The sequence below is a fragment of the Vulpes lagopus genome, chromosome X (genome assembly GCF_018345385.1).
Source record: "Vulpes lagopus strain Blue_001 chromosome X, ASM1834538v1, whole genome shotgun sequence".
NCBI lineage: Eukaryota > Metazoa > Chordata > Mammalia > Carnivora > Canidae > Vulpes > Vulpes lagopus.
This window is the reverse complement of record NC_054848.1, coordinates 35,786,789-35,811,702: the sequence shown is the minus strand read 5'-3', so window position 1 is coordinate 35,811,702 and position 24,914 is coordinate 35,786,789. Positions and strand designations below refer to the sequence as shown.

Here is a 24,914-nt window from a genome sequence, read left to right as displayed (position 1 = left end):
CCCCTTTTAATCACAAAATAAAGCAATTCTCAATTTTGTTTCTGCTTTGTTCAGTTCCAACTATAGCCTTTTTGACAAAACATTTTCCTATTAACTAAATTGTAAAAAATACAACCAAGCTTGTGCTCATTAAATATACATGTATATAAAAAACATACAAAAAGTACAAGATTGATTATGTTAGGAAACTTTTACAGTGTCAACATCCTGTTTTCTCTAAATCTTTAGTCAAGGGCCTAAGGTCAGATCTTTCTGTGCACAAAAGCTCAATGCGTCTGAACTCCTGAATTCAGTGTCATGCCTAAGCAGGCTATGCACAGAATTCATTTTATTATGCAGTCCTTCAAAAAACAAAAACAAAAACAATAAAAATGGACAAAGAATTAAAAAAAACAAAAAAACAAAAACCAAAACCAAAAAACCAACCCAAAAACAAAACCAAAAACACACCACAGGACAAAAAGTTCTTCGTAAATCAAATTCTATTTGTGAATTCAGCAAAATAATTTCTATAAAATAAAACAGCAAAATATTTAAATAGAATAGGGTGGACTGTATCTGTTTGCAGGGGTATTTGGTTTTTAGACAGGTTCCAAAAATTACACACATTCAAGTTACCAATTCTCTTTTAAATACAGTATTAACCAATGAGTTCCTTATCTTTAATTAAATGTTTATGCTGAAATTATGATACTTCAATTAGATTAACTAACCAGTAGTTTCCTTTTTAATCAGACCCTGCTTCGAACATTCAAATTTTGGAATAATGGAAAAGGAGCTAGGACAATTCTTGCTTTCAAGTAAAACTGACTGAGCAGAAACTCAGCTAAACATCTTGGTGCAGTGGTGCTCCAAGTACTGTGGGACTCTGTTGACTTCCACTTCACTGGGGTCCAGCAGAAGGAAAGTTTTAGAAGATTCACCTAATAAGCTCTACCAAAGAAACAAAACAAGCACACCAAATACAGTCTTCTATTATGCTCCAAGCATTCTGGCATAGCAAATTTTTGCATATTTGTTTTAAATCTTTAAAAATTCCCATTACTGATACTTAAATTTCTTTATCCCACCCAGAAATCGAACTGTCAAACATTAGACATAAGCAACATATGTGTAACTGAAAACCGCCTTTTATCACATTTCTCCCCTTGTTTTATATTTATATTCTAGGTGTAAGAAGGAAAAGCTCTGAGCAATACAGCTGTCACACTGGGACAACTGCTGTCATTATGGTAAATTTTTCCTCATTGGCTACACTAACCTGGTGTGAAGCCATGCTAAATGTTACAGCATAACTATAGCTTCAAAGTGATTAACCTAGTATCAGAATAAAAAGGCAATGAAAAAGATCTAGAAACAATGTTACATCACCAATTTTCCACATCAACCAAATAATTTAAAGGTTACCAGCCTTACATCATTGCTCTTAGTAAAACTGACTCCAGTGGCAAAGAATTAACATGAAACTATTGGTGTGGTTGACATGGATGGGCTCTGTTTTGTTGCTGTTGGTGTATTTTTTTGTTTTTGTAAAGGAGTAGATCCAACTGCCACGAGGCAGGCAACACTGGTTGCAGAGTGCAGTGGGTAGAACGAGAAAATTAACTTTTGTAGTTTTTGTAGATCTGTGAGTCTCCTCAAGAAAAAAGTTTCTTGCTTAAGAATTAACAGTCAAACATTAATATACTATATACACCTTTGCCATTTACACATTAGCATCAGGCCATTTATTACAAAACACTATACACTTTCCACTGCAGGCGGGTTATATATTGACAGCAAATTTCTGCAGATAAGACAGTGAATAAACTCTCCACTCCATGTTGATTAGGAATAGTTTTTCTAGTTTTAAATTATTAGCCAGACACAGAAAAAGGTTGGACTGTAAGGCCTGGGTGCACAGTCTTGATGGAACCAGTTAATTATGTGCATTTCACTGATCCTTCGTCTGAGGTGGGGATACTTCTTCACTGCCTTCATAATTTTCTTGTGCTCGTTGGCCAGTTCTCTGAGGGTTGTTCATATGATGTGCTGCTGGGCCTGTATATGGCTGTCCATGCACATGGTTATTCTGGGAGGGGAAAAGAGATTTATGTTAAAAATGTTCATATATTAAACTTTAAAAATCATGGGCAAAAATTTGTGGACATGTAAACATTTCTTTTACTCCCAGGACTTACAGAAAGTAAAATATCCTTGGGCCATTGGTGAAGGAAAAAAACTGGTTTGGAAGAGAAAAGCTAGCCTAAATGCAACCCCAAGTAAAAGCAGTGTAGGTCTGTACAAATATTTAGTCAAAGTGATTTTTAGTGCCCCAAATCATTTAGACCTAAGTCCAACATATAAGGGATCGCAGCTTGTTACTGCTTATGTCAACAACACTCACAAAAAAAGATTTGTGAGCTAGAACACATCTATTCTGACTCTTCTAAGCACCTTGAAGCTTCTATGTGATAATGACGAATCTGACTGGTCATATGAGATCTGCATTACCAGCAACCTTGAACACAGAATAGTGTCACTGAAAACAATACAATGTTAAAGAAACATGGATGAACCAGGCCTGATTAATATATGAATTTTCTCAAGGCTGATCAAAGTAACTTTCTTTTCAATTTGCTTTAACCTTTTAAACCCGTGAAACCTCATTTTTCTGTACATTCCGACCAGTCAAGGACATTTTAGGTCTTACTTTCTATAATTTGTATTATGAAAATAAATGTTGAATATGCATTTTCTAACTATTAAGTATGCTTCTATTTCCATCCCCCCAATTTTTAAAAATTAGGCTCCATGCCCAATGTGGAGCCTAATGTGGGGCCTGAACGCACAACCCTGAGATCAAAACCTGAGCTGAGATCAAAAGTCAGATGCTGGGCAGCCCCAGTGGTGCAGCGGTTTGGCACCGCCTGCAGCCTGAGGTGTGATCCTGGAGACCCGGGATTGAGTCCCACATCAGGCTCCCTGCATGGAGCCTGCTTCTCCCTCTGTCTCTGTCTCTGCCTCTCTCTCTGTGTCTATGAATAAATAAGATCTTTAAAAAAAAAAAAAAAAAAAAAACCAAACAAACAAAAAAAGAAAAACAAAAGTCAAGATGCTTAACCAACTGAGCCACCCACCCAGGAGGCCCTCCATCCTGAAATATAACAAAGAATGCCTTAAATAATGGCTCTGAAAGTATGGCTTCCAGACTAGCAGTAGCATCAATCACCTGGGAATGTGTCAGAAATGTAGATTTTTCTGGTTCTATACCTCAGACCTAAATAAATCAGAAACTTGGGGTGGGGCCCAAAAATCTGTTTTGGAACAAGCCCACCAGGTTTTTTTTTTAAGATTTTATTTTTAAAAAAGATTTTATTTATTTATTCATGAGAGACAGAAAGGCAGACACATTGACAGAAGGAGCAGCAGGCTCCATGCAGGGATGCAGGGAGCCCGATGTGGGACTCGATCCTGGGACTCCAAGATCACACCCTGAGCTGAAGGCAGACGCTTAACCGCTGAGCCACCCAGGCATCTCTAAAGATTTTATTTTTAAGTAATCTCTATATTCCATGTAGGGCTTGAACAGACAACCCTGAGATCAAGAGTCATGTGCTCTACCAACCAAGCCAGCGAGCTACACCAGGGGATTTTGATGCTTATTTATTTTGAGCACCACTGCCTCAAAAGATCTGAATCAGTCACATCTTTGGTTTTAGAAAACAAAGTTTTGTTTTTTGTTTGTTTTTTTTTTTTAATTTTTATTTATTTATGATAGTCACAGAGAGAGAGAGAGAGAGAGAGAGAGAGAGAGAGAGAGAGAGGCAGAGACACAGGCAGAGGGAGAAGCAGGCTCCATGCATCGGGAGCCTGACATGGGATTCGATCCCGGGTCTCCAGGATCGCGCCCTGGGCCAAAGGCAGGCGCCAAACCGCTGCGCCACCCAGGGATCCCCAAAGTTTTGTTTTTTTAAAGTATCTTCATCGAAACTTTATTTACTGATTTTATTTTTTTTTATTTTTTATTTTTTTATTTTTTTTATTTATTTATTTTTTATTTATTTTTTTTTTTTTTATTTACTGATTTTAGATGAAACTTTATGGAAATCTATCAAATGCTTGATATTTTTCAACAATTTTGAGTGTCACTGAAGTCTTAGGCTAAATAATCAAGAACAATCTCCTTCAATGCCACATCTTAAATGTCTTTGGAATCCGTTTGCAGACTCAGCCTAACAGGAAATGTCCTAACCCTCTGTCCGAAACACTATCATTTTATGTTGACATCAATTGTCATACACTTTTACTAAGTACAAAGAAGGGCACCCATTTGACCATGAAAACACCACAGGGGGAAGTTCAAACACATCACATCATGACCCTGCCCCAGCTATTCCTTTTTTGATCATGCTCTAAAGGTAGTCTACATAATCCCTTTATTACTTTGCAGTCACAACAAAAATCTTAGCCACCCTTTAAATAAAGCATAAGAATCGATTCTAGGGGATAAAAATACAAATCAATCCTTATTTACCTGTTGGTACTGAGATCCAGGTGAATGGGGGTATAATGGGGCATCTTCAGGTGGAGGTGACTCATGCTCATCTGGGGCATCTTGGTCATCTGGCTCCTAATTTTAAATATTTAAAGATAAAGAATTATGTAGACAAATTTAAGTTTTTACTATCTGAAATAAAAATTTAAAAACCTACAGAACTGACCCACAACTTTCCTTTTACTGAATTGATTTTATTTATTTATTCATTAGGGACAGAGAGAGAGAGAGAGGCACAGACATAGGCAGAGGGAGAAGCAGGCTCCATGCAGGGAGCCCGACGTGGGACTCAATCCTGGGTCTCCAGGATCACTGAAGGTGGCACTAAACGGCTGAGCCACCCCGGCTGCCCTACTGAAGATTAATTAAAGCAGATGAAAAAAACCTGACTTGGGTCCTCTCAGAAAGACTACATTTCAGGTGATTTCAAAAATTTCTTTCTTTTTTTCTTTTTTTTTTTTTTGGTTTCAGAAATTTCTATGAAAGAAGGCTCTCTTGTTAACTTAAGATTACATGTAGTAAACACTAAAGCAAACAAAATCCCAACAAAATTTCTTTGACATTATCACTAATACATAAACACTGGCTTATAAAGTAAAATTGCTTTCTTCCATTTCTATCTGCTGCACACTTGTGGCTTTTTTTTTTTTTAAATACCTCCTCTGGACAGAGTTCACAAGCTTTTGCCAGTGTCATCCTAGCACTATGTGATCTTTCCAAGAAATAACCATTTGATGTTTCATTGCTCTGCACTGGAGGAGACCAGTTGTTGTAAGTATATTGAGGATTGCCAGTGTATGGTCGTCTTTCAAGTTCATCTCCAAGCCATTCTACTGCCCAGGTCCACTTTCTTTTAAGATCTCCGTTGCCCTTCAAAAGAAAATAAAACCATGTATGGAAAAGGTTTTAGAATACTTTTCAAAGTTAACTTAAAATAGCAAGTCCAAATTTTCACTGTTCCTTTCTTTAAAAAGGAATCCCTAATTCTGATCCAGATTTCTACAAAATTAAGAAAAGAAATCCTCACCTGCAGAATCTGGTAAGCAACAGGACAATTGCTAAAAAGAGCTACCATACATTTTATACACTGGTATGCTCTTTTTTGATAGTGATTCTTAGAGCGCTGGATTGTGTCAAACAGCCCATCTCGGTCATCTGGGATCCCTTTAAGTGCATTATGAATTCTGAAAAAGAACCAAATATAAAAATTTGTAAAATCAAATAGCAGCTAACATTTATGGAGTGCCTACTATGTGCCACTCAATAAAGATTTTTGATGTAGTCATGTCATCTAATGCTGGATAGCAGGTACAGTTATTGACTCCCTGAACAGATGAGAAGAGGGGTACAGACGGGTTAAACAGCTTGCTGGAGGTCATACAGCCACTCAGTAGTCTGTGCTCTTACCAACATGTTACCAATCCAAAATGGCTTTGCTATGTATGTAATTCAAAGACATTACCTGAAGTTACTTTAGGATACCAGAAGTAATACAGACTTAAAGTTAACTAACAACTAAGTTTATGACTGCTATACTTAAGAGTTTGCTTCAGGTCAGTACCTTTTATAAAACTGCATTGCTGAAAGTAAGTAACCAGTGACTATGAAATGGTGATATAATTTAGAAGTACAAAACAAACCTGAATTCTAATAATGAGCTATAGAGCAAAGCAATTTTCACCAATGCTACTATTTAGCTGATTTGCCAATGATGGATGATTTCATTTTAGTTCTTGACCAGAGTGATAGTCAATGATTCCTTGTCCCTATCCCTGCCCGGCCCAAGAAGCAACTTAAGAAATGGCTGTGGGGTAGAATGTGCTCTTTTGTGTTAAAAACATCACCTAACAGTAAACAAAATGTGGTGTATATACATACAGCTGATTATTATTCAGCCTTAAAAAGGAATGACATTCAGACACATACTATATGTGGCAGTCTTTTTTTTTTTTCTGAAGACTTATTATTTCAGAGAGTGCAAGCACGTGCAAATAGGGTAGAGGGGCAAAGGGAGAGGAAGAAAATTTCCAGCAGACTCCCCATTGAGTGCAGAACGCTACACGGGGCTAGATCTCACAACCCTGAGGATCATGACCAGAGTCAAAAATCAAGAGTTGGATGCTTAACCAACTGAGCTACCCAGGCACCCCTGTAACATGTATGAATCTTAAAGGCATTAAGTAAACTAGGCCAGATACAAGAGGACAAATACTGTATGATTCTATTTTTATGAGGTATTTAGAATAGGCAAAATCAAAGAAAAAATAATAGTTACCAGGAGCTGGAGAGGAGGGAGGGGAATGGGGAGTTATCGTTTATTTATTCTTTTTATTTTTAAAATATTTATTCATTCATGAGAGACGCACAGAGAGAAAGGCAGAGACACAGGCAGAGAGAGAAGCAGGCTCCATGCAGGGAGCCTGACATGGGACTCGATCTCGGGATCACGCCCTGGAGCCACCTGGGCTGCCAGAGAGTAATCGTTTAATGCAGAAGTTTCAGTTTGGGATGATGAAAAAGTTCTAGAGATGGATAGTGGTGATGGTAACACAGTATTATGAATATACTTCAAGCCACTGAATTGTGCACTTAAAAATGGTTAAAATGGTAAGTTATGAATATTTTTACAATTTAACTAAAAAATAATAATTACCTGTCTGCAATTCTGTGGTATATCCAAGAGAATTGAAAACAGAGATTTAAAAACAAGACATGTAAAAAAAAAAAAAAAAAAAAAAAAAAACAAGACATGTCCATGAATGTTCATAGTAGCATTACTCACAATAGCCAAAAGGTAGAAATAACCCAAATGTCTGACAATAGATGAATGGATAAACAAAATGTGGTACATCCACAAAATGCAATGTTACTCAGCCGTAAAAAGGAATAAAGTACTGATACATGCTCTAACATGTAAGATCTTGAAAACATTATGCCAAGTAAAAGATGCCAGACACAAAAGGACATTTGCCTATGGTTAGGCAAATCCACAGAGACAGAAAGGAGATTAGTGGTTGCTGGGCGATAGGAGGTAATAGAGAATGACTGCTTAATTGGTTATGGGGTTTCCATTTGCAGGGATGAATATGTTCTGGAATTAGTGGAAATGGTTGCATACTATGAATTTACTAAAAACCACTGAATTGTATACTTTAAAATGATGAAAATGGTGAATATTGTAAGTGAATTTTACCTCCATAAGGAAACATTACCTGGGTAGTAATTAGAAAAAGAATACTTACATAAACCATAAATTTTACTTAATAGAATGTTCCAAATAAAAATTCCAATTTGTTTTTGCATTACATGCATTCATAAAATCTTTGGTTTGGAAATCATGACTCCAGCAATCTTGTAAGGTTTACTGATTTCACACTAATCAATCATATACAGGCTTTTGGCTGTTTAATCTGAAACACTTCAGTGTATCTTGTTTTTGCCTTCAGTTTTGTCAAGTGATAATGAAGTGTTAAGCCATTATTTCTGCCACATCACATTTTCTTCCCAGTAGTTTTAAGTGCTTTCAGATGCCATCTTTTATCAATATTATCTTTGTACGCCTTGTTCCCATTCAATGCCTGGTTGTGCCAGACACATGGTAGATACTCCATAAATATTCAAACACTGCTTACCGAATGAACTAAAAGCTCACTATGAGAAAGTTATTTTCAAGTTTGGGCCAGTGATTCAAAATAATAATACCTTACTAAACTCATTACACAACAGTCAATTGTCCATATTTAATATAGCACATTGCCTTTACCATTATCGCTTACTATAATGAATTGAGAGCTAAGATATAAAGGACTGGTTTAAAGCTATAATGCTTACAGTATTTTGAAATGAAAAGAGTGAAAGATTCAGTTAAAAACAACTATGCTTTTTTAGGGGGAGGGAAAGGCAGGGGAAGAGAGAGAATCTTAAGTGGGCTCCACGCCCAGCACAGAGCCCTATGCAGGGCCTTATCTCACAATCCCAAGATCATGACCTGAGCCGAAACCAAGAGTAGACATTTAACCAAATGAGTCACGCAGATGCCCCTAAAAACAACTCTTAAGTTTTTCTTCTTCTTCTTTTTTTTTTTTTAAAGATTTTATTTCTTTATGAGAGAGAGAGAGAGAGAGAGGGAGGGAGGGAGGGAGGGAGGGAGGGAGGAGAGGGGCAGAGACACAGGTAGATGGAGAATCAGGCTCCAAGCAGGGAGCCCGATCAGGACTCAATCCCAGGACCCAGGGCTCTCTCCCTGAGCCGAAGGAAGGCAGATACTTAAACCGCTGGGCCAACCAGGCATCCCTTAAGAAAAGTTTCAAAAATTCTATAATCATACTGAGAAGGGTACTGGATGGTGTTCAAAATATATGGCTATAGTTTTGGAACTACTCAATTTCTTGTGTCATGAAAACTGATTTTTGGTTTAATAACTATTTTTAGAACAATACAACTTAAATCTATGATGGTAATTTCAGAGATAACTTGGAAATATTAATTCACGAATTCTGACATTTGCAATCCCCACTAAGACTCAAAATTTTAAGTTCTTTTTAAAAAATACTTTGAGAGAGTGAGTGAGAACGAGAGCAAGAGCAAGGGGAAGAGGCAGAGGGAGAAGCAGACTCCCGGCTGAGCAGGGAGTCCAGGGGCTAGATCCTAGGACCCTGGGATCATAACCTGAGCTGAAGGCAGATGCTTAACCGACTGAGCCACCCAGGTGCTCCTATGAATCATCTTAAAGCATTTTGTCGTTACAGAACTTGTCTTCAAATTGCTGTTTTAACTACTGATAGAATATATGAATTTTGAACTGTTTCCGAAAATCAAGTATTATACTATCATCCATATGGGGAGGGAAGTTATATAATCTGGCAGAGTTGTCAGCTAATTACATACTTCACCATCTATATAATTTTAGGTATTAAAAGATAATAGATGAAGTCTGAAGGGATAGTTATGCTGGATAACCTCAGTTTAAAGAGAAAAACTGCACTCAAATTCTCATATACTGAAAAACTAAAGCTGATGTTCATTATTCACAGATTTTGTATTTGTGGTTTTTCCTACTTGGTAAACTTTATTTGTAATGGTAAAAAATAGCATGGTGCTTTTGTGGTTATGTGCTAGGTGGCAAAAAAAAAAAAAAAATTGGAGTCACTGAACATGTATGTTACCAGCTAAAGCAGAACAAAGTGGCACTTTATATTGTACAGGAGTGTCCTTTTTGCAGTTTAGTGACACCTTTCCCACATGTTTGTACTTTCTATTGATCTCATGGTTTAAAATGACACCCCCTCAAATGTGTAGTTCTGAAGTGCGTAGTATTCCTAAGCCCAAAAAGGCTTTGCAGAGAAAATATTTTGTTACTTTATCAGACACAGGTTATTGGGAGGTCACTGTTAACAAGTCAGCAATGTATGTTAAGGCGTCTTTAAAAAGAAACACACATTTAAAAAAAGGTTATGTATAGACTAGTTAACAAAAACCAACCAGAAGCTTGCAGGAACCTAATCTCGTATTTCCCCTAGGAATAACGCCTTTGCATTCCCTCCTTCAGTATTCACAGTGACTTTATAGAAAATAAGTTCCATGAATAATGGGAACTGACTGTACTTACTTACCTAAGGACTATTTTTATATAACGAAATGTGACCTTATAGGACTCATTCTAAAACTACTGTAATCTAATCCTAAAATAACCCTATCAATGAAATTAAGGTATTTACCAAAAGTCTATGCTAGTTTTCCTTAATTATTATTTTTTATATATTTTATTTTCTATTAGTTTTCCTTAATTAAAAAAAAAAATCCAAAGCTAGTAGTAAGTATGCAAATGGGCAGTCAAAGAATAAAAAGTGAAATCAAATGAGGGAAGAAGGAATTTTTTATTCATTCCTTTTATTCTTATAAAGATTACATTTATTTATTTGAAAAAGAGAGGGGGGAGGGAGAGAGAGCACAAGCAGGAGGGCAAAGAAAATCTCAAGCAGACTCCAAGCAGAGTGCGGAGCCTGATTTGAGACTCAATCTCAGGACCCTGAGATCATGACCAGAGCCAAAACCAAGAGATGGATGCTTAACTGACTGAGCCACCCAGGTGCCCCCTTTTTATTCATTCTTAAGCTTTTGTTTTATTTTTTTAAAAAAGATTTTATTTATTCAGAGAGAGAGAGAGAGAGGGGGGGGGGGGCAGAGGGAGAAGCAGGCATCATATAGAGAGCCTGACGTGGGACTCAATCCAGGGTCTCCAGGATCACACCCTGGGCTGCAGGCGGCGCTAAACCACTGTGCCAGTGGGGCTGCCCAAGCTTTTGTTTTAATGTAAAACCTTTATTAGATCTCCAGGAGGTTAACCCCCCCCCCCAAAAACCCCCAACCACCCCCCCCCAAAAAAAACGCAGATTGGCAGTTTTTAGTTTAAAAGTTGGTCAACTAAGAAGGACGATCTACCTGTGAGTCTGCCAGGAATCTTCAATCAGTAAGATTTGCAAAAGCAGATCCAAATAGGGCCGGAGTTCATAGGTGTAGGAATATGCAACCTAAAAATAGGAAAGACATGGTGAAAAACTTATTTAAAGGATTAATAAATCAAATCAGAGAGGCATACGAATGTTTATTGTCCTTTAACCTGCCAGAGAAGTTCACTGAGGACAGTAGATGAGAACTGAGGATTCTCCCAGCAGCAAAAGCGAAGCAGTTTGACAGTTTCCTCTGAGTTACTGCAGTCCTCAATGATTTTCTTCACATAACTTGTTCTCACAAATAAAATGTCTGCCACATTCTGCTGAATTGGCATTATAGGTTGTGATAAATTAGGATCACCAAAAGGATTGGGAAGAGGAGGATTACCTAGAATACAGATTTGTCATCAATGAAAAACTAATAGGCTTCTCCACAATAAAATAATACAGCCTTCACCACAGAAAACAGCTTAGGAGTTTTGGATTTTAAAAAAATAACATTTAAAATCAATATTCCTAAGTACTATGAAGTAAGAAAGTAATATTAGGTATGAAAATGATCAGACAGACCAAAGATGATAAAATGCAAACTTAACTTAAAAGGTTAATTCTTAAACTATTTCATAAATAAAGTATCAACCTCATAACAAGTAGAGAGGAAAAAAAGATCCCCTTTAAACATGTGATAAAGGTGTAGAACCCAAAATATTATTAAAATATTCCAAAGCACAGACTGTCAGACTTAAATACTTTTAACTGGGTATTATGTATGGTCAGCAGTATTTTAAAATCAATGTAAAGGAGTGAGCATTTGACTTTACCATTGATTGAAGATTGCATTCTTGAAGAGACATTGCAACAGCGGATCAGCTGTGACACAACAGAGTACAATTTGCCTAATTCAGCATACTGATATTTGATTGGAGGACCTGGACCTTCATCTAAAGACACAAGCATAAAGGTAGCAGGCACATTCAATTTCAAAAGCTGTGTCTTCTCTGCCACACCTACAATGAAGAAGAATACAAAAGAGAAAAAAATTAGGATGGTGAAGGGATTCATAATAAAGCAGTTATCTAAAATATTTTTTCTGTAAGTTTTCGAATCAGAAGACTACTTTTAGCATTTAGAATGATTTGACGAGAACAGAAAATCTACATGGTATAATTGGGTTGAAGTTTTTATTTTTTATTTTTAAAAAATATTTTATTTATGAGACACACAGAGAGAGAGGGAGGGAGGGAGAGAGAGAGAGGGAGGGAGAGAGAGAGAGAGAGAGAGAGAGAGAGAGAGACACGCCGAGACACAGGCAGAAGGATAAGCAGGCCCATGCAGGGAGCCCGACGTGGGACTAGATCCTGGGCCTACAGGATCACACCTTGGGCTGTAGGCGGTGCTAAACCGCTGCACCACAGGGGCTGCCCGGGTTGAAGTTTTTATAAGCCTATGATATTCCAGTCAAACCAGGCATCAAGGAAATCAACACTTACTTGACAGCATGAGCACTGGGTATTATGCTGTATGTTGGCAAATTGAACTCCAATAAAAAAAATTAAAGGAAAAAAAGGAAAGAAAATGAACACCTTCTATGGCTTTAGAGTCTGGGGGACTAGCCTAGACTGCAATCCTCATCATAAGGGAGGATGATAAAAACTCTGAGAATTAAGAATGCTTGTATACACTGCCTCTTTATTTTCTTCTACAACTAAGCTACTTGAAAACCATGCCTAGAGGCATCTGAGTGGCTCAGTTGGTAAAGTGGCTGTCTTGCTTCTTCCTCTCCCTGCTGCTATCCCTTGCTTGTGCGGAGAGAGGGGGAGAGAGAGAGAGAAAGGAAAGAAAGGAAAGAAAGGAAAGAAAGGAAAGAAAGGAAAGAAAGAAAGAAAGAAAAGAAACCATGCCTAAAAAGTTGGTGGCATCTCAATTTTCTTATTTTCCCACTCTGAGCCCATGTCAGTTTGGTTTCTGCCCACTTTCCCGGGGTAAAGCTAAAGAACAGTACTAAACCATAACTGCTTCCTCTCCTTCTTGGATTCCTCTCTTCTTTCAACCTCTTCTCCTTGGTCTCGTTTGTGAGTCCTCCTTCCTCTGTCTCTGAAAAATGGTTGCTCCTCAAAGTTCCCACACCAGACTATCTGTATGCTTTTCCTGGACGATCAAACCCACTCTAATGGCTTCAAGTTCCAGGTATTTTTGTCCAGATGATTCCAAAATATTTCCAGACAAATATATTAAGTGTTCTACTGAATAATGAACATCACTATTTGGGTGCCCAACAGGCTCACACTCAATTTGCCCAAACTAAACTCATTTTACTCCCCTATCCGTGTTCTTCCCTCTTGGTACATGGCACTGCTATCTGCTCGGTTGAATCTTGGGCATCATTTAACATCTCTTCTGTGTTCCCCTCTCCTTAATATCCAATCACTAAACCTAAATTGAGCCATCTAGGTGCTCTGGCAGTTACCTTTTCATTTGCTTTTATACCCCATTAGACGATAGACTATCCTTTATATTGTCATATTCCAAGAAGTATAATAAATACAAGCCCACGGGTAGCCCCGGTGGCGTAGCAGTTTAGCGCCGCCTACAGCCCAGCACGTGATCCTGGAGTGCCAGGATCGAGTCCCACATCGGGCTCCCTGCATGGAGCCTGCTTCTCCCTCTGCCTGTGTCTCTGCCTCTCTCTCTCTGAATAAATAAGTAAATCTTTAAAAAATAAAAAATAAAAATAAATAAATGCCCACAATCCTTTATCTGAAATCCTGAGATTCAAAAAGCACTTATAATAAATACAAACTTCTTTCCTAAAGTTGATGTCAAAACATGTTTTGTGGGAAAAGCTGGCCTGAACTGACAAGAGGCTATTTAGTCTTTATCCCCTCTCTCAGAGTGACTACTCATGCTTTACTGTGGAAATATTAATGTGTATGATAATAAGGTGCTGTCTTGGACCCTGCTATAGGGATATTACATAGTATATACATTGCCTTACCTTTCTTAAATCTAAATAATCCTGAACTCCAAGGAAATATTAATGTGTATGATAATAAGGTGCTGTCTTGGACCCTGCTATAGGGATATTACATAGTATATACATTGCCTTACCTTTCTTAAATCTAAATAATCCTGAACACCAAAGCATATATGGTTTTAAGAATTTCATATTAAAGTTTATGAATCTGTATTTGCTTTTAGCAGGGAAATCTTAATTAGATTATATTACAGACCAATGATGTAATGCTTTGTGAATAGGCTGTATCTAAAAAGAAAGCTGAACAGAATAGGATTTTTATGAATTCCTAAATTTGATATTTCTAAGTTTTTTCCTTTTTTTAAGATTTTATTTATTTATTCATGAGACACACACAGAGAGAGGCAGAGACACAGATAGAGGGAGAAGCAGGCTCCATGCAGGAAGCCCAACGTGGGACTCAATCCCGGAACTCCGGGATCACACCCTGAGCCGAAGGCAGATGCTCAACCGCTGAGCCATCCAGGCGTCCCTGGTATTTTTAAGTTTGAAATACAGATTCCACTTGCTTGTTTGTGCAATGAATATTTTCTCCGTTCTCAACTACAAATAACCAAGCATCTCTTGTACGGAAAGGTAAAGGAAAAGACAAAATACAGAGACAAAGCAGCAGAATGTGCTTATGTTAAAGGACCAGAGGTAAACTGATTAGTAAGTTCACGCACAAAAAACATGTAATGACAGGGATATTTGTCTATAGAACTTAATTTTGGATATAAGGTATTTTTTTCTTTTCTTTTAAACTTTTATTTCTTTTAAAATACTTTTTAAATTTGAGAGAGAGCACATAAGCAGGGGGAGAGGCAGAGAGAGAGAGATAAGCAGACTCTGCACTGAGTGCGGACAGAGCACGACATGGGGCTTGATCCTAGGACCCCGAGATTATGACCTGGGCCAAAGTCAGATGCTTAACCAACTGAGCCACCCGAGTGACCCTCTTTTAAGCTTTAACTTTTTTTTTTTTTTTTTTTAAAGATTCTTCTTATTTATCTGAGATAGATAGGGGGAGAGGAGAGAGAGTATGTGTATGCATGCATGAGCGGGGAGCCTTATGTAGGGCTAGATTCCAGGACTTTGGGGATCACAACTGGAGCCAAAGGCAGACGTTTCACCAACTGAGCCACTCAGGCACCCCCTATTTTAAACTTTTATTTTTTTATTTTTAAAGATTTTATTTATTCATGAGAGACAGAGAGAGGCAGAGAGACACAGGCAGAGGGAGAAGCAGGCTCCATGCAGGGAGCCCGATGTGAGACTTGATCCAGGGACTCCAGGATCACGCCCTGAGTCAAAGGCAGATGTTCAACCGCTGAGCCACCCAGGCACCCCAAAAATTTTTAAAGAAGTTATTATCTGCTAAGTCTTTGAATCAGTTTCCAAGCTGGCAAAATATTAGTAAGATTTTAAATGGCATGTCAATAAATTAATCATTTTGGAAACAGTGCATGAGCACCTGATTGATAAGAATTTTTTATAATTTTAGGGTTGCCTGGCTGGTCCAGTTCAAAAAGCATGCGACTCTTCATCTCAGGGTTGTGAGTTTGAGCCCTAGGTTGGGCATAGAGATTACTTAAATAAAACAAACAAACGTTTATATTCTTAATGAAATTTACCACCCCATACAAAGCCAATGAACAAACACTAAAAGATAATGGATGGATGGATTTTTCATAATATTCCTAATTGTACATCTTTTTCATTTAAAAAACATTTACTGAGTGTCATTGTGTGAAAACTTCTGATCTTTGCAATCTCGCTGGGGAGCAACATAAAAATCTGAATACAATCAAAACCAATAGAGTAAGCAGAAGATAGCATAACAATATACTTTTAAGTGAAGTATTCTGGGATCACTGATCAGGCAATGTTAGATTACTTTGAGAAAGTAAGTTATTAAGCAGAGGCAGTAACAAATAATAGGGTAATTCAATATTTATATTATATGTAATTTTAATTCAGTTTACTCCAACAAAAATTTATGTTCAGACCAAGTCCTTTACTCAAGGACTCACCATGTCACTCAACTTGGGTGAGTATCAACCATCTGGGGAGTTTTCGAAAATGTGGATTCCTTGTGATAGCTCTGAGAATTCTACTTAAGTTGGTGTGGTATGGGGCCTAAGAATCAGTATTTTCATATCCAGACAGGTCTGGCACCACCGCTTTAGGAGATAAAAGTATGATTAAGACACAGATTCTGGGCAGCCTCAGTGGCGCAGCGGTTTAGCGCCGCCTTCAGCCTAGGGTGTGATCCTGGAGACCCGGGATCGAGTCCCACGTCCATGCTCCCTGCATGGAGCCTGCTATTCCCTCTGCCTCTCTCTCTCTTTGTTTCTGTCTCTCATGAATGAAGATTTTATTTATTTATTCATGAGACACATACAGAGAGAGAAGGGCAGAGACACAGGCACAGAGAGAAGCAGGCTCCATGCAAGGAGCCTGATGTGGGACTCGATCCCAGGTCTCCAGAATCACACCCTGGGCTGAAGGCGGCACTAAACCACTGAGCCACCAGGGCTGCCCAAGGCACAGATTTGGAGGATGCCTGGGTGGCTCAGTTGGTTAAGTGTTCAACTCTTGATTTTTGGCTCAGGTCATGATCTCGGGGTAGTGAGATCAAGCCCAATGCCAGGCCCCAGGCTGAAAGTGAAGCCTGCTTAAGATTCTCTCTTCCTCTGCCCTTCCCCCACCACTTTCTCGCTCTCTAAAAAAGGACACAGATTCTGGCCTGTGTCTACTGCGGAGATATGCAAAAAGAACTATAAAGTACAAGGTGAAAAGTGCACTGAAAAATGTCTCATCATTAGACTAAAGGACTTTGCCACTTAATAGAATACATTAAAACAGATTTAGAAGAACTTAAATTCTTACCTAAATTGGCATACATTACAAACAGATTGAAATACTGCTGTAAATGACGCCCATGCTCTGAAACTTCCCTTCTCAAGAGATTGAGAACTGCCCTTAGTAGGTGATCGCTCAGGCTTAAGTTGTCGTAGGCCTGTAAAGGATAAAGCACTGGCTATTTTTCATTTCAGTGACAAGATATAGGACAATATAATTCTATTTGCATAAAAAGCGCAAACACATACAAATACAGGCAGAAATTTCTGGAAGGACTAATCACAAAAGAAATGATTAAAAAGGGTTGCATTTTAGGGAATGAAGATCTGAGGTAGATTTTATCTAGAGCCTTCATGATATTTTAATTTTTAATAAATGGAGGTCCATTACACAAAAACTTTATAGATAATCTACATAACAATGTGTACAATTAAGCCACCGCTTGTAACTAAACGAACACAGAAAATTCTGTTGCTTTTAAAGCGCCAATAATTGCTATTCATTGCTGTAAAATACTTTTACTAAACTCCTAGATATCAGATGGTGTGGGGTGTGTGCATACACACACATATCAAACAGATGCACATATATTTGCTGACTCAAACTTTCAGGAAAGCGATCTGTAAGCATTTAATCATTAGAAAGAAAACCAGGAAAATTACCTGACTAGAAGGTCCAGGAGATGCAAAAGGTGAAGGACACGGCCCATCTTGCAAGGAAAAATGTGCAATAAAAACTATAAGTTTTGCAAATGCACCCCTCACTTCTGCACTGGGGCACTCTAGAAGGTATTCAGAGAAGCGATTGGAAACATTAAAAAGGACATTGTGAGCAAACCAAAAACGTACATTCTTGCTGTGACGAAGGAGAATACACAATGCATCATACCTAAGAGAAAACAAAACAATATCTATGAATGTCAATTCAATGATATGTTTTGTATATAGCACAGATAGGGGTCTCTATGAACCAAATAAAAATCAAACACTGTTTACTACTGGAAGGAGAGAATCAGCCATGGTTGCTTTTATTACCAGTGTTAAAAGGACAGATGACTACTACAACTTAGTATCTTCTCAAAGAGTGACAACAGAGATGAAAGTTTTTTATTTATTTATTCACAAGGGACACACACAGAGAATGAGAGAGAGAGAGAGAGAGAGAGGCAGAGACACAGGCAGTGAGACAAGCAGACTTCCTGCTAGGAGCCTGATGTGTACTCGATCCTGGATTCCAGGATCATGCCCTGAGCCGAAGGAAGATGCTCAACCGCTAAGCCACCCAGGAGTCCCAACTTAGGACACTTTTATTTTTATTTATTTTTTTAAAATAACTTTTTATTTATTTATGATAGTCTCACACAGAGAGAGAGAGGCAGAGACATAGGCAGAGGAAGAAGCAGGCTCCATGCACCGGAAGCCCGATGTGGGATTCAATCCCGGGTCTTCAGGATCACGCCCTGGGCCAAAGGCAGGCGCCAAACCACTGCGCCACCCAGGGATCCCAGGACACTTTTATTAAGGAACCAAACTAAATGCTACTATAATAGGAATGAAAACCAAAAGCAACGTACCAATCACTGGCAGAGCCACGGACTATTTTCTTGGTGTGAAATCCTGTAGTAAAAAGGAACCTAGCAGCAAGCTGAATACTAATCATAGTGATTTCTTCTGCTTCAGGCAACAGGTGATCTTGCCCTATAAAAAAAAAAAAAATGGAGATATATTTTTAAACAAGTTTCAAACGAATTTCTATGTCTAAGCTCCATTTTCAAACAAGTCTGCATTTCCACTGATTCCCAAATGTTCTGAACTTTGCTAACTGTGCCCCCGGCCCCCCAAACCCGGCTAACTTTTGAAATAATTCTTAGTTCAGTGAAGCACGTTTCAAACTAATGCTTGAGTCAAAACCAAATGGTTTTAATAAATAAAACCTCCTCTGTTTTCAAATAGCAAGAGAATATATACTGCTCAAAGTAACAGTCATCTGAAACACGGCTTAAAAACAGCTGGGCAGCCCGGGTGGCTCAGCGGTTTAGCGCCGCCTTCAGCACAGGGCCTGATCCTGGAGACGCAGGGTCGAGTCCCACGTTGGGTTCCCTGCATGGAGCCTGCTTCTCCCTCTGCCTGTGCCTCTTTCTCTCTCTCTGTATATCTCTCATGAATAAATAAAATCTTTAAAAACAAACAAAAAACCAAAAAAACAAAAACAGCTTAAAGTAAAAACACAAACATTTTGATACTTGCTAAGAAATCCTGCAAGTAAAGTAAGAGTTATGCTTCATTCCTAAGATAAATTCTTGATACTTACCTGGTGGAGGATTTAAATAAACACCATTACATGTAAGCAGTTTTTTCATAAACTGAAAATATTCCAAACTGTACTGCATTCGGTTATGCATGAATTGCACGTTCTGTTTCCGTACACTTCTCTCAATGGCCGATGGCATAATAATCTGATGGGGTCTTGTGGTGATAGCAAGCTCTGATATATATCTTATCAATTCATCACTCTGGTCTATGGTATCCAGTCGTTCGTAAAAAAGTATGTAAGCATTCCACCACCTTTTCTGGCGCCTGTATGACATGCGCTTCATCATGTGATCAAACACCTCTCCCATGTACTCTCCACCAAAACACTGGTTTTTCATTTCTTCGTCGTCATCCATTTTACACTCTGTTACATCTCCATCATCAAATTTATACCAGCGATTTCTCTCACCATCTCCACCATTCCTCTGAATGATATAAGAATAATAATGTCCCCCGCTTGCTTGGCCACTGTGTACCAGCACACCCACAAGTCTGTATTTCGTGCTTCCTGCTGTCTCACTTTCAGACTGCTCATTCTGCTGTATCAACTGACTCTCTGGGTTTACGTTATCTCCTTCTAGCTTTGCAACACCTGCGACTGTGTAAGGTTCCATGTCCAGCTCTCGAGGAAATTCAAAATAATCATTGAATTTGATTGCACATTCTCTTTCCCAGTCATAGTCAAATCGTTTCAGTTGGATAGCAAGAACAGGAGGTAATTTTTTAATTAGCAAGCGCTTTACAGTATCAACCTAAAACAAACAGAGCAAGTTACTAGATGTTCTTTTATAATCCACTGCACAAAACAAACTATAAAACTGTATTATTAAATTCTCGTTAAGACTAATTGGAGGTTACAAGTGTAAACAAACACACGGCAATGAACATAATAATCAAGGTAAGTCTGTCACAGTGGGCATTTAAAAAATGCTAAAACTATTAATATGGAAATAGTGGATGCCACTTATTAAAAACTGCAGAAATTAGTGACACAGACATTACTCATTGCCTGGATTCTATATTGTCTGTGCTATCTAACCATTGTTACTTGTTTCATGTTTACTGTTATTCTAATGAAGGTGTGCTCTGTTATGAGTAAACTGAAGATATACAGTAGCAGCTTATTTACTGGGCCATTAAGTGCCAAGTAATATGTTAACCACTGCACAAGTAGTAACATATTTAATCCTCATAAGCCACCAGGCAGGAGCTACTGAGTGGTAATGAGGAGGAGCAGGAGCAGCAGAGATCGAGTCACTTGCCTCATGTCTCAGAACTGTGGGTGGCAGGCAATTGGGCTTTATAGCTCACATCTCACCCTCTAGACTTTAACACCTCTTTAGGTGGTGTGTAAATGTCAAAACGATACAGGTGACTTGGAGGTGACAGTTTGGGAGCCCAGAAGATACACGTTATTTACTGTCCACCCATGTAAACAGTCTCTCCTAAGAGATCCCAAAGATAAAACTTGATCAATTGGGCCTAAAAATCTGAACTGAGTGGTTTAAAAACACAGGTGGTAGAAGAAATCTTATGCAACCAAATCAAGTAATGAAGGTTTTAGTGAACTTCCTGGTCCTTACAAGTAATTCTGGACATGACAAGAGAAATGTTTTCCTGTCAGCGCTATAGCTTTGATGGGTTCAATAGTAGTTTGGTTGGGTATGTATGGAAAGGGTCTGTGTCCAACCCAACCAAATTGTTGTTGAATCCATCGAAGTTATTAAACTATTATGACTTCTAAAATGGTCACTCTTATTTACCTGCTTCCCTAGCCTTGCTGGCACTACTTTCTTTCAATCTTCTTCCCTGAAAAAGTGTTGTATCAGTTATCTTAACAACCTTCTGCTACCAATATAACAAAACAGGGTAGGGAATAAAAAGAGGGTGAACTTTGAGAACAAAATCAATTCTCAAATCCATTAAATGTAACCATAATTATTTTAAAAACCTGGACAATTCATACCTTTTTATTGCATTTTTCACAATGATACGCATTTGCACCTTCTAATAAATCTCCTTTGACATACTGTTCCAAAGAATCAAGAAGATTTTGGTGGTTTCTAATGTCTACATTCAAAGTCGTAAAAGATTCTTCACACTCGTATCTAAAGATATTAAGAAATAAGAAGGATTAATTATCTTTCTAAACATTCTTACTTATAGACTTAATGAAAACTACATTTGCACTAATTATAACATGAAACCCTTAAGTCATAGAATGTTACCAATAAACGACACATTTATGGGCCACTTACCTAGCGATGGGCACTACATTCGGTTGTTCAAAAGTTTTATTTATTTATTCATGATAGACAGAGAGAGAGAGAGAGAGAGAGAAAGAGAGAGGCAGAGACACAGGCAGAGGGAGAAGCAGGCTCCATGCAGGGAGCCGGACGCGGGATTCGATCCCTGTCTCCAGGATCGTGCCCTGGGCCAAAGGCAGGCACTAAACCACTGCGCCACCCAGGGATCCCCATTCGGTTGTTTACACCCCATAAATACACCACGTTCTCTGACTTCATGACAAACCTGCTAGAGAAATATCACCACCTCTACTCCAGAGACAAGGGTACTGGGGTTTGGAAGGGTTAATTTGGTCAAGATTAACTAGGTGAAATGGTGTTTTGAAGCCAGGTCTGTTTTGCTTCATGGCTTAAGCTCTTTACAGTCTACCGTGCTGCTTCCACTGTCACCTATTTAGGCAGTAATTTATGCCAAGACCAAAGCATGAATTCATCAACCTCTGAAAAGCATATTTTAAACTATTAGCGGGCTGGATTTTTAAATGGTCCTTCTTTTCTGTAATGGAAAACTTAAGACAAGCACAAGTTTGAACAAACCAATCAAAAGGAGATAAACCATCTGAGTAGGAGCCAGAATCCCATCTTCTGGCAATTTTCTACCAAGGGAAATGTCAGATTCCTGATGAGATGCATTCATAAACTCAGAACATTAGATATGGGGAATACACTTTCAACCATCAAATTTATTCATTCAACAAATATATTCACGGTGCCTTCTATGTGTAAAAGTACTCTGGGATAGTCAACGTTGAACACAGTTCCTCATATTTGAGGCTTTTCAGTTTAGTTATGGGGAAAAAGGTATTTGTAACTGGCATGAATGGAATATGAAGTAGGTATTAAGCATACTGCTACTCTGATCAGGTAACAATCCATAAAAGAGAAAAAAGAAGTCAGAACTTAACGACTTCACCTAAAATTGGGACATTCAAAGATGAGAAAGCCAGCAAAATTCTTTCAGTAAAAAGCCAGATAGTAACTATTACAAGTTTTTTGGGGGCAATGAGGTCTCTGTGACTCTGCTGTTCTACGGAAAGCAACCAGAGAGTAGGTAAAGAGGGGAGTATCTTCTAATACAACTATATAAAAACAGATGCAGGGCTGGATTTGACCTATGGTGCATAGTTTGCTAACCGCTGATCTAGATAAATAATGCCCTAAAACAGACTTGGGACGCTCTTTATGTAACCTTCTGGCATATCACAAGATTAGTTTAGTTGTGGAGAAAGTATTAAACTTTCGGGATCTTGGGCAGCCTGGGTGGCTCATCGGTTTAGCGCCGCCTTCAGCCCAGGGCATTATCCTTGGAGACCTGGGATGGAGTCCCAGGTCAGGCTCCCCGTGGGGAGCCTGCTTCTCCCTCTGCCTATGTGTCTCTGCATCCCCCCCCCCTCTGTCTCTCATGAATAAATAAAATCTTAAAAAAAAAAACAACTTTCGGGATCTTACTTATGATCATGCACTCTGGATATTTTCACTTTAGCAAAAAAAAAGCAGTAATTTCCAAATAACTTTGAAAGATGTCTAAAATAAACCAAGAAGGACTGATTAGAATAAATGACCAAAAAGTTGGCTTATTTTATTAGTGATTAAAAAGTTTAGTTAAAAATGATAGTTTTTTATGTCTACCTAATGCAAAAGATCTTAAATGACCAAAAATTGTCTAGGCTATGTGAATAATTACACTGTCTTGTTCTGAATGGTTTAACCTCATCATAATTTCTCATTTTTACAGTATTATCTCTCAACCAATCATTTCCCTTGATAAAAAATGCAGCACTCCAATCAGCCATATACACATACAACTCATGACTATGTAATTCTGTTCGGGCTTGTAGAAAATACTTTCGAACTGTGATATTTTGGTGAAAAGTGATTTTTAAACCAACAGTAATCAGTAACATGCAAGAGAAGTTCCAAAGTAAAACATCCATGTAATAGGCATAAACATGTATCTACTAGTAGAGAATATAATTTTTTTAATAGTAGAGAATTTCAGTAATCATATAACTATTTTCAGTAAGAGCCCTTGATTGATTTTCCTTTTAAGTCAAAAACACAATTTGTTCAGTCACCTCTTGCTATGTTTTGTGTTGAAAACATACTTTAAAGGATAATGACCAAATCAATGCTATTTTAAAAACTAGTATTTTTATAGGAAATAGTACCCCATTGTCTGTCATATTCTTTATTTTTTTAATTTACAAGATTTTATTTATTTATTTGAGAGAAAGAGAACACGGGGGGGCGGGGGGTCGGGCAGAGAGGGAGAAGCAGGCTTCCCACTGAGTAGGGAGTCCCATGCGGTTGAGACCTAGGACCCTGGAATCATGACCTAAGCGAAGGCCAACGGAGCAGCCCGGGTGCTCCAGTCTGTCATCTTCTAAGCTTAATGTATTTATATTTTAATTACTTTAATTTAATAAAGAACAAGTTTATGAGTAATGCCTATAAGCTATATATATGCAAGGTGCCATTTGATTTCCCCAGGAATGACCAAAGGTAAAAGGAACCAAAAGTTACTTGATGAAATGAAGAGAAACCAAACCAAAACCCTCAAAACCAGAAAAACAAAAGTCTACAGAAACACCACCACCACCACCACACACAAAACCCAAACTCACAACAGTAAGGTGTGCACAGTATATATAATTCATTTAGTCTCAGATATATAGTTAAACTGGTGGCATACTCCACTTTTGCACATAACTACTAGTAAATATTTTTGTTAAGTAAATAAACAGTATAACTATTTTTATTAAAGATTTCATTTATTTATTCATGAGAGACACACACACACGGGGGCGGGGGGGGGGCAGAGACACAGGCAGAGGGAGAAGCAGGCTCCATGCAAGGAGCCCAATGTGGGACTCAATCCTGGGTCTCCAGGATCACACCCCAGGCTGCAGGCGGTGCTAAACCGCTGCACCACTATGGCTGCCCAACAGTACAACTTTAAATATATAATCAGCACTTACCTATGTGGGCAGCCCTGGCAAATCTTCTGATCGGCAAAGGAACCTCCTAAGACTTTACTTAGCATAGCTGGATGTCCCAAGGCTTTCAGAGCTTCATCTAAACTATCCACCAATGAATTAAAAAATTCCAAAGCATCATGCTGTTCACGCAGATTAACAGGCTCACCCCAAAGCCTAAGAAATGAATGGAATCAAATATGTAATGTGTGATACTCAGAATATATACAATATTTTCTCAGGAGAAAAGCAAGATGACCACAAATGACAATATATAAACAGATTTCCCCCCCCCCAACTCCATGAGGAAGTAAGAAAAAAAATGTTCTTTATGTATACAGTGCAGTGAGAAAGAAAAGTGAGGCTCATAGTACAAGTAGCACTGTGGTGGGGAAGAGTCACCATGAAACTGCTGATGTGGTTGATGGATAGATACTATGGCTCCAGCAAAGGC

At 38.3% G+C, this 24,914-nt stretch overlaps 1 protein-coding gene across 4 annotated transcripts in view; it reads right to left on the bottom strand.

Annotated features, from left to right (window-relative positions):
* Nucleotides 1-464: 464 nt before the first annotated feature.
* The window catches only part of USP9X (ubiquitin specific peptidase 9 X-linked), a 487,376-nt gene continuing 462,926 nt past the window's right edge, over nucleotides 465-24,914 (bottom strand). For all 4 annotated transcript variants that reach the window (XM_041740837.1, XM_041740836.1, XM_041740839.1 and 1 more), the window contains 13 exons: nucleotides 24,464-24,637; nucleotides 21,146-21,287; nucleotides 19,178-19,931; nucleotides 18,441-18,564; nucleotides 17,530-17,755; nucleotides 16,895-17,024; nucleotides 11,811-11,996; nucleotides 11,157-11,377; nucleotides 10,979-11,067; nucleotides 5,565-5,721; nucleotides 5,195-5,407; nucleotides 4,517-4,612; nucleotides 465-2,071 (listed from right to left, as the gene is read on the bottom strand). In XM_041740837.1, the coding sequence (XP_041596771.1) occupies nucleotides 1,934-2,071; nucleotides 4,517-4,612; nucleotides 5,195-5,407; nucleotides 5,565-5,721; nucleotides 10,979-11,067; nucleotides 11,157-11,377; nucleotides 11,811-11,996; nucleotides 16,895-17,024; nucleotides 17,530-17,755; nucleotides 18,441-18,564; nucleotides 19,178-19,931; nucleotides 21,146-21,287; nucleotides 24,464-24,637 (2,650 nt within the window). In that variant the 3' untranslated portion in view covers nucleotides 465-1,933. The remainder of the gene's footprint in view (nucleotides 2,072-4,516; nucleotides 4,613-5,194; nucleotides 5,408-5,564; nucleotides 5,722-10,978; nucleotides 11,068-11,156; nucleotides 11,378-11,810; nucleotides 11,997-16,894; nucleotides 17,025-17,529; nucleotides 17,756-18,440; nucleotides 18,565-19,177; nucleotides 19,932-21,145; nucleotides 21,288-24,463; nucleotides 24,638-24,914) is intronic.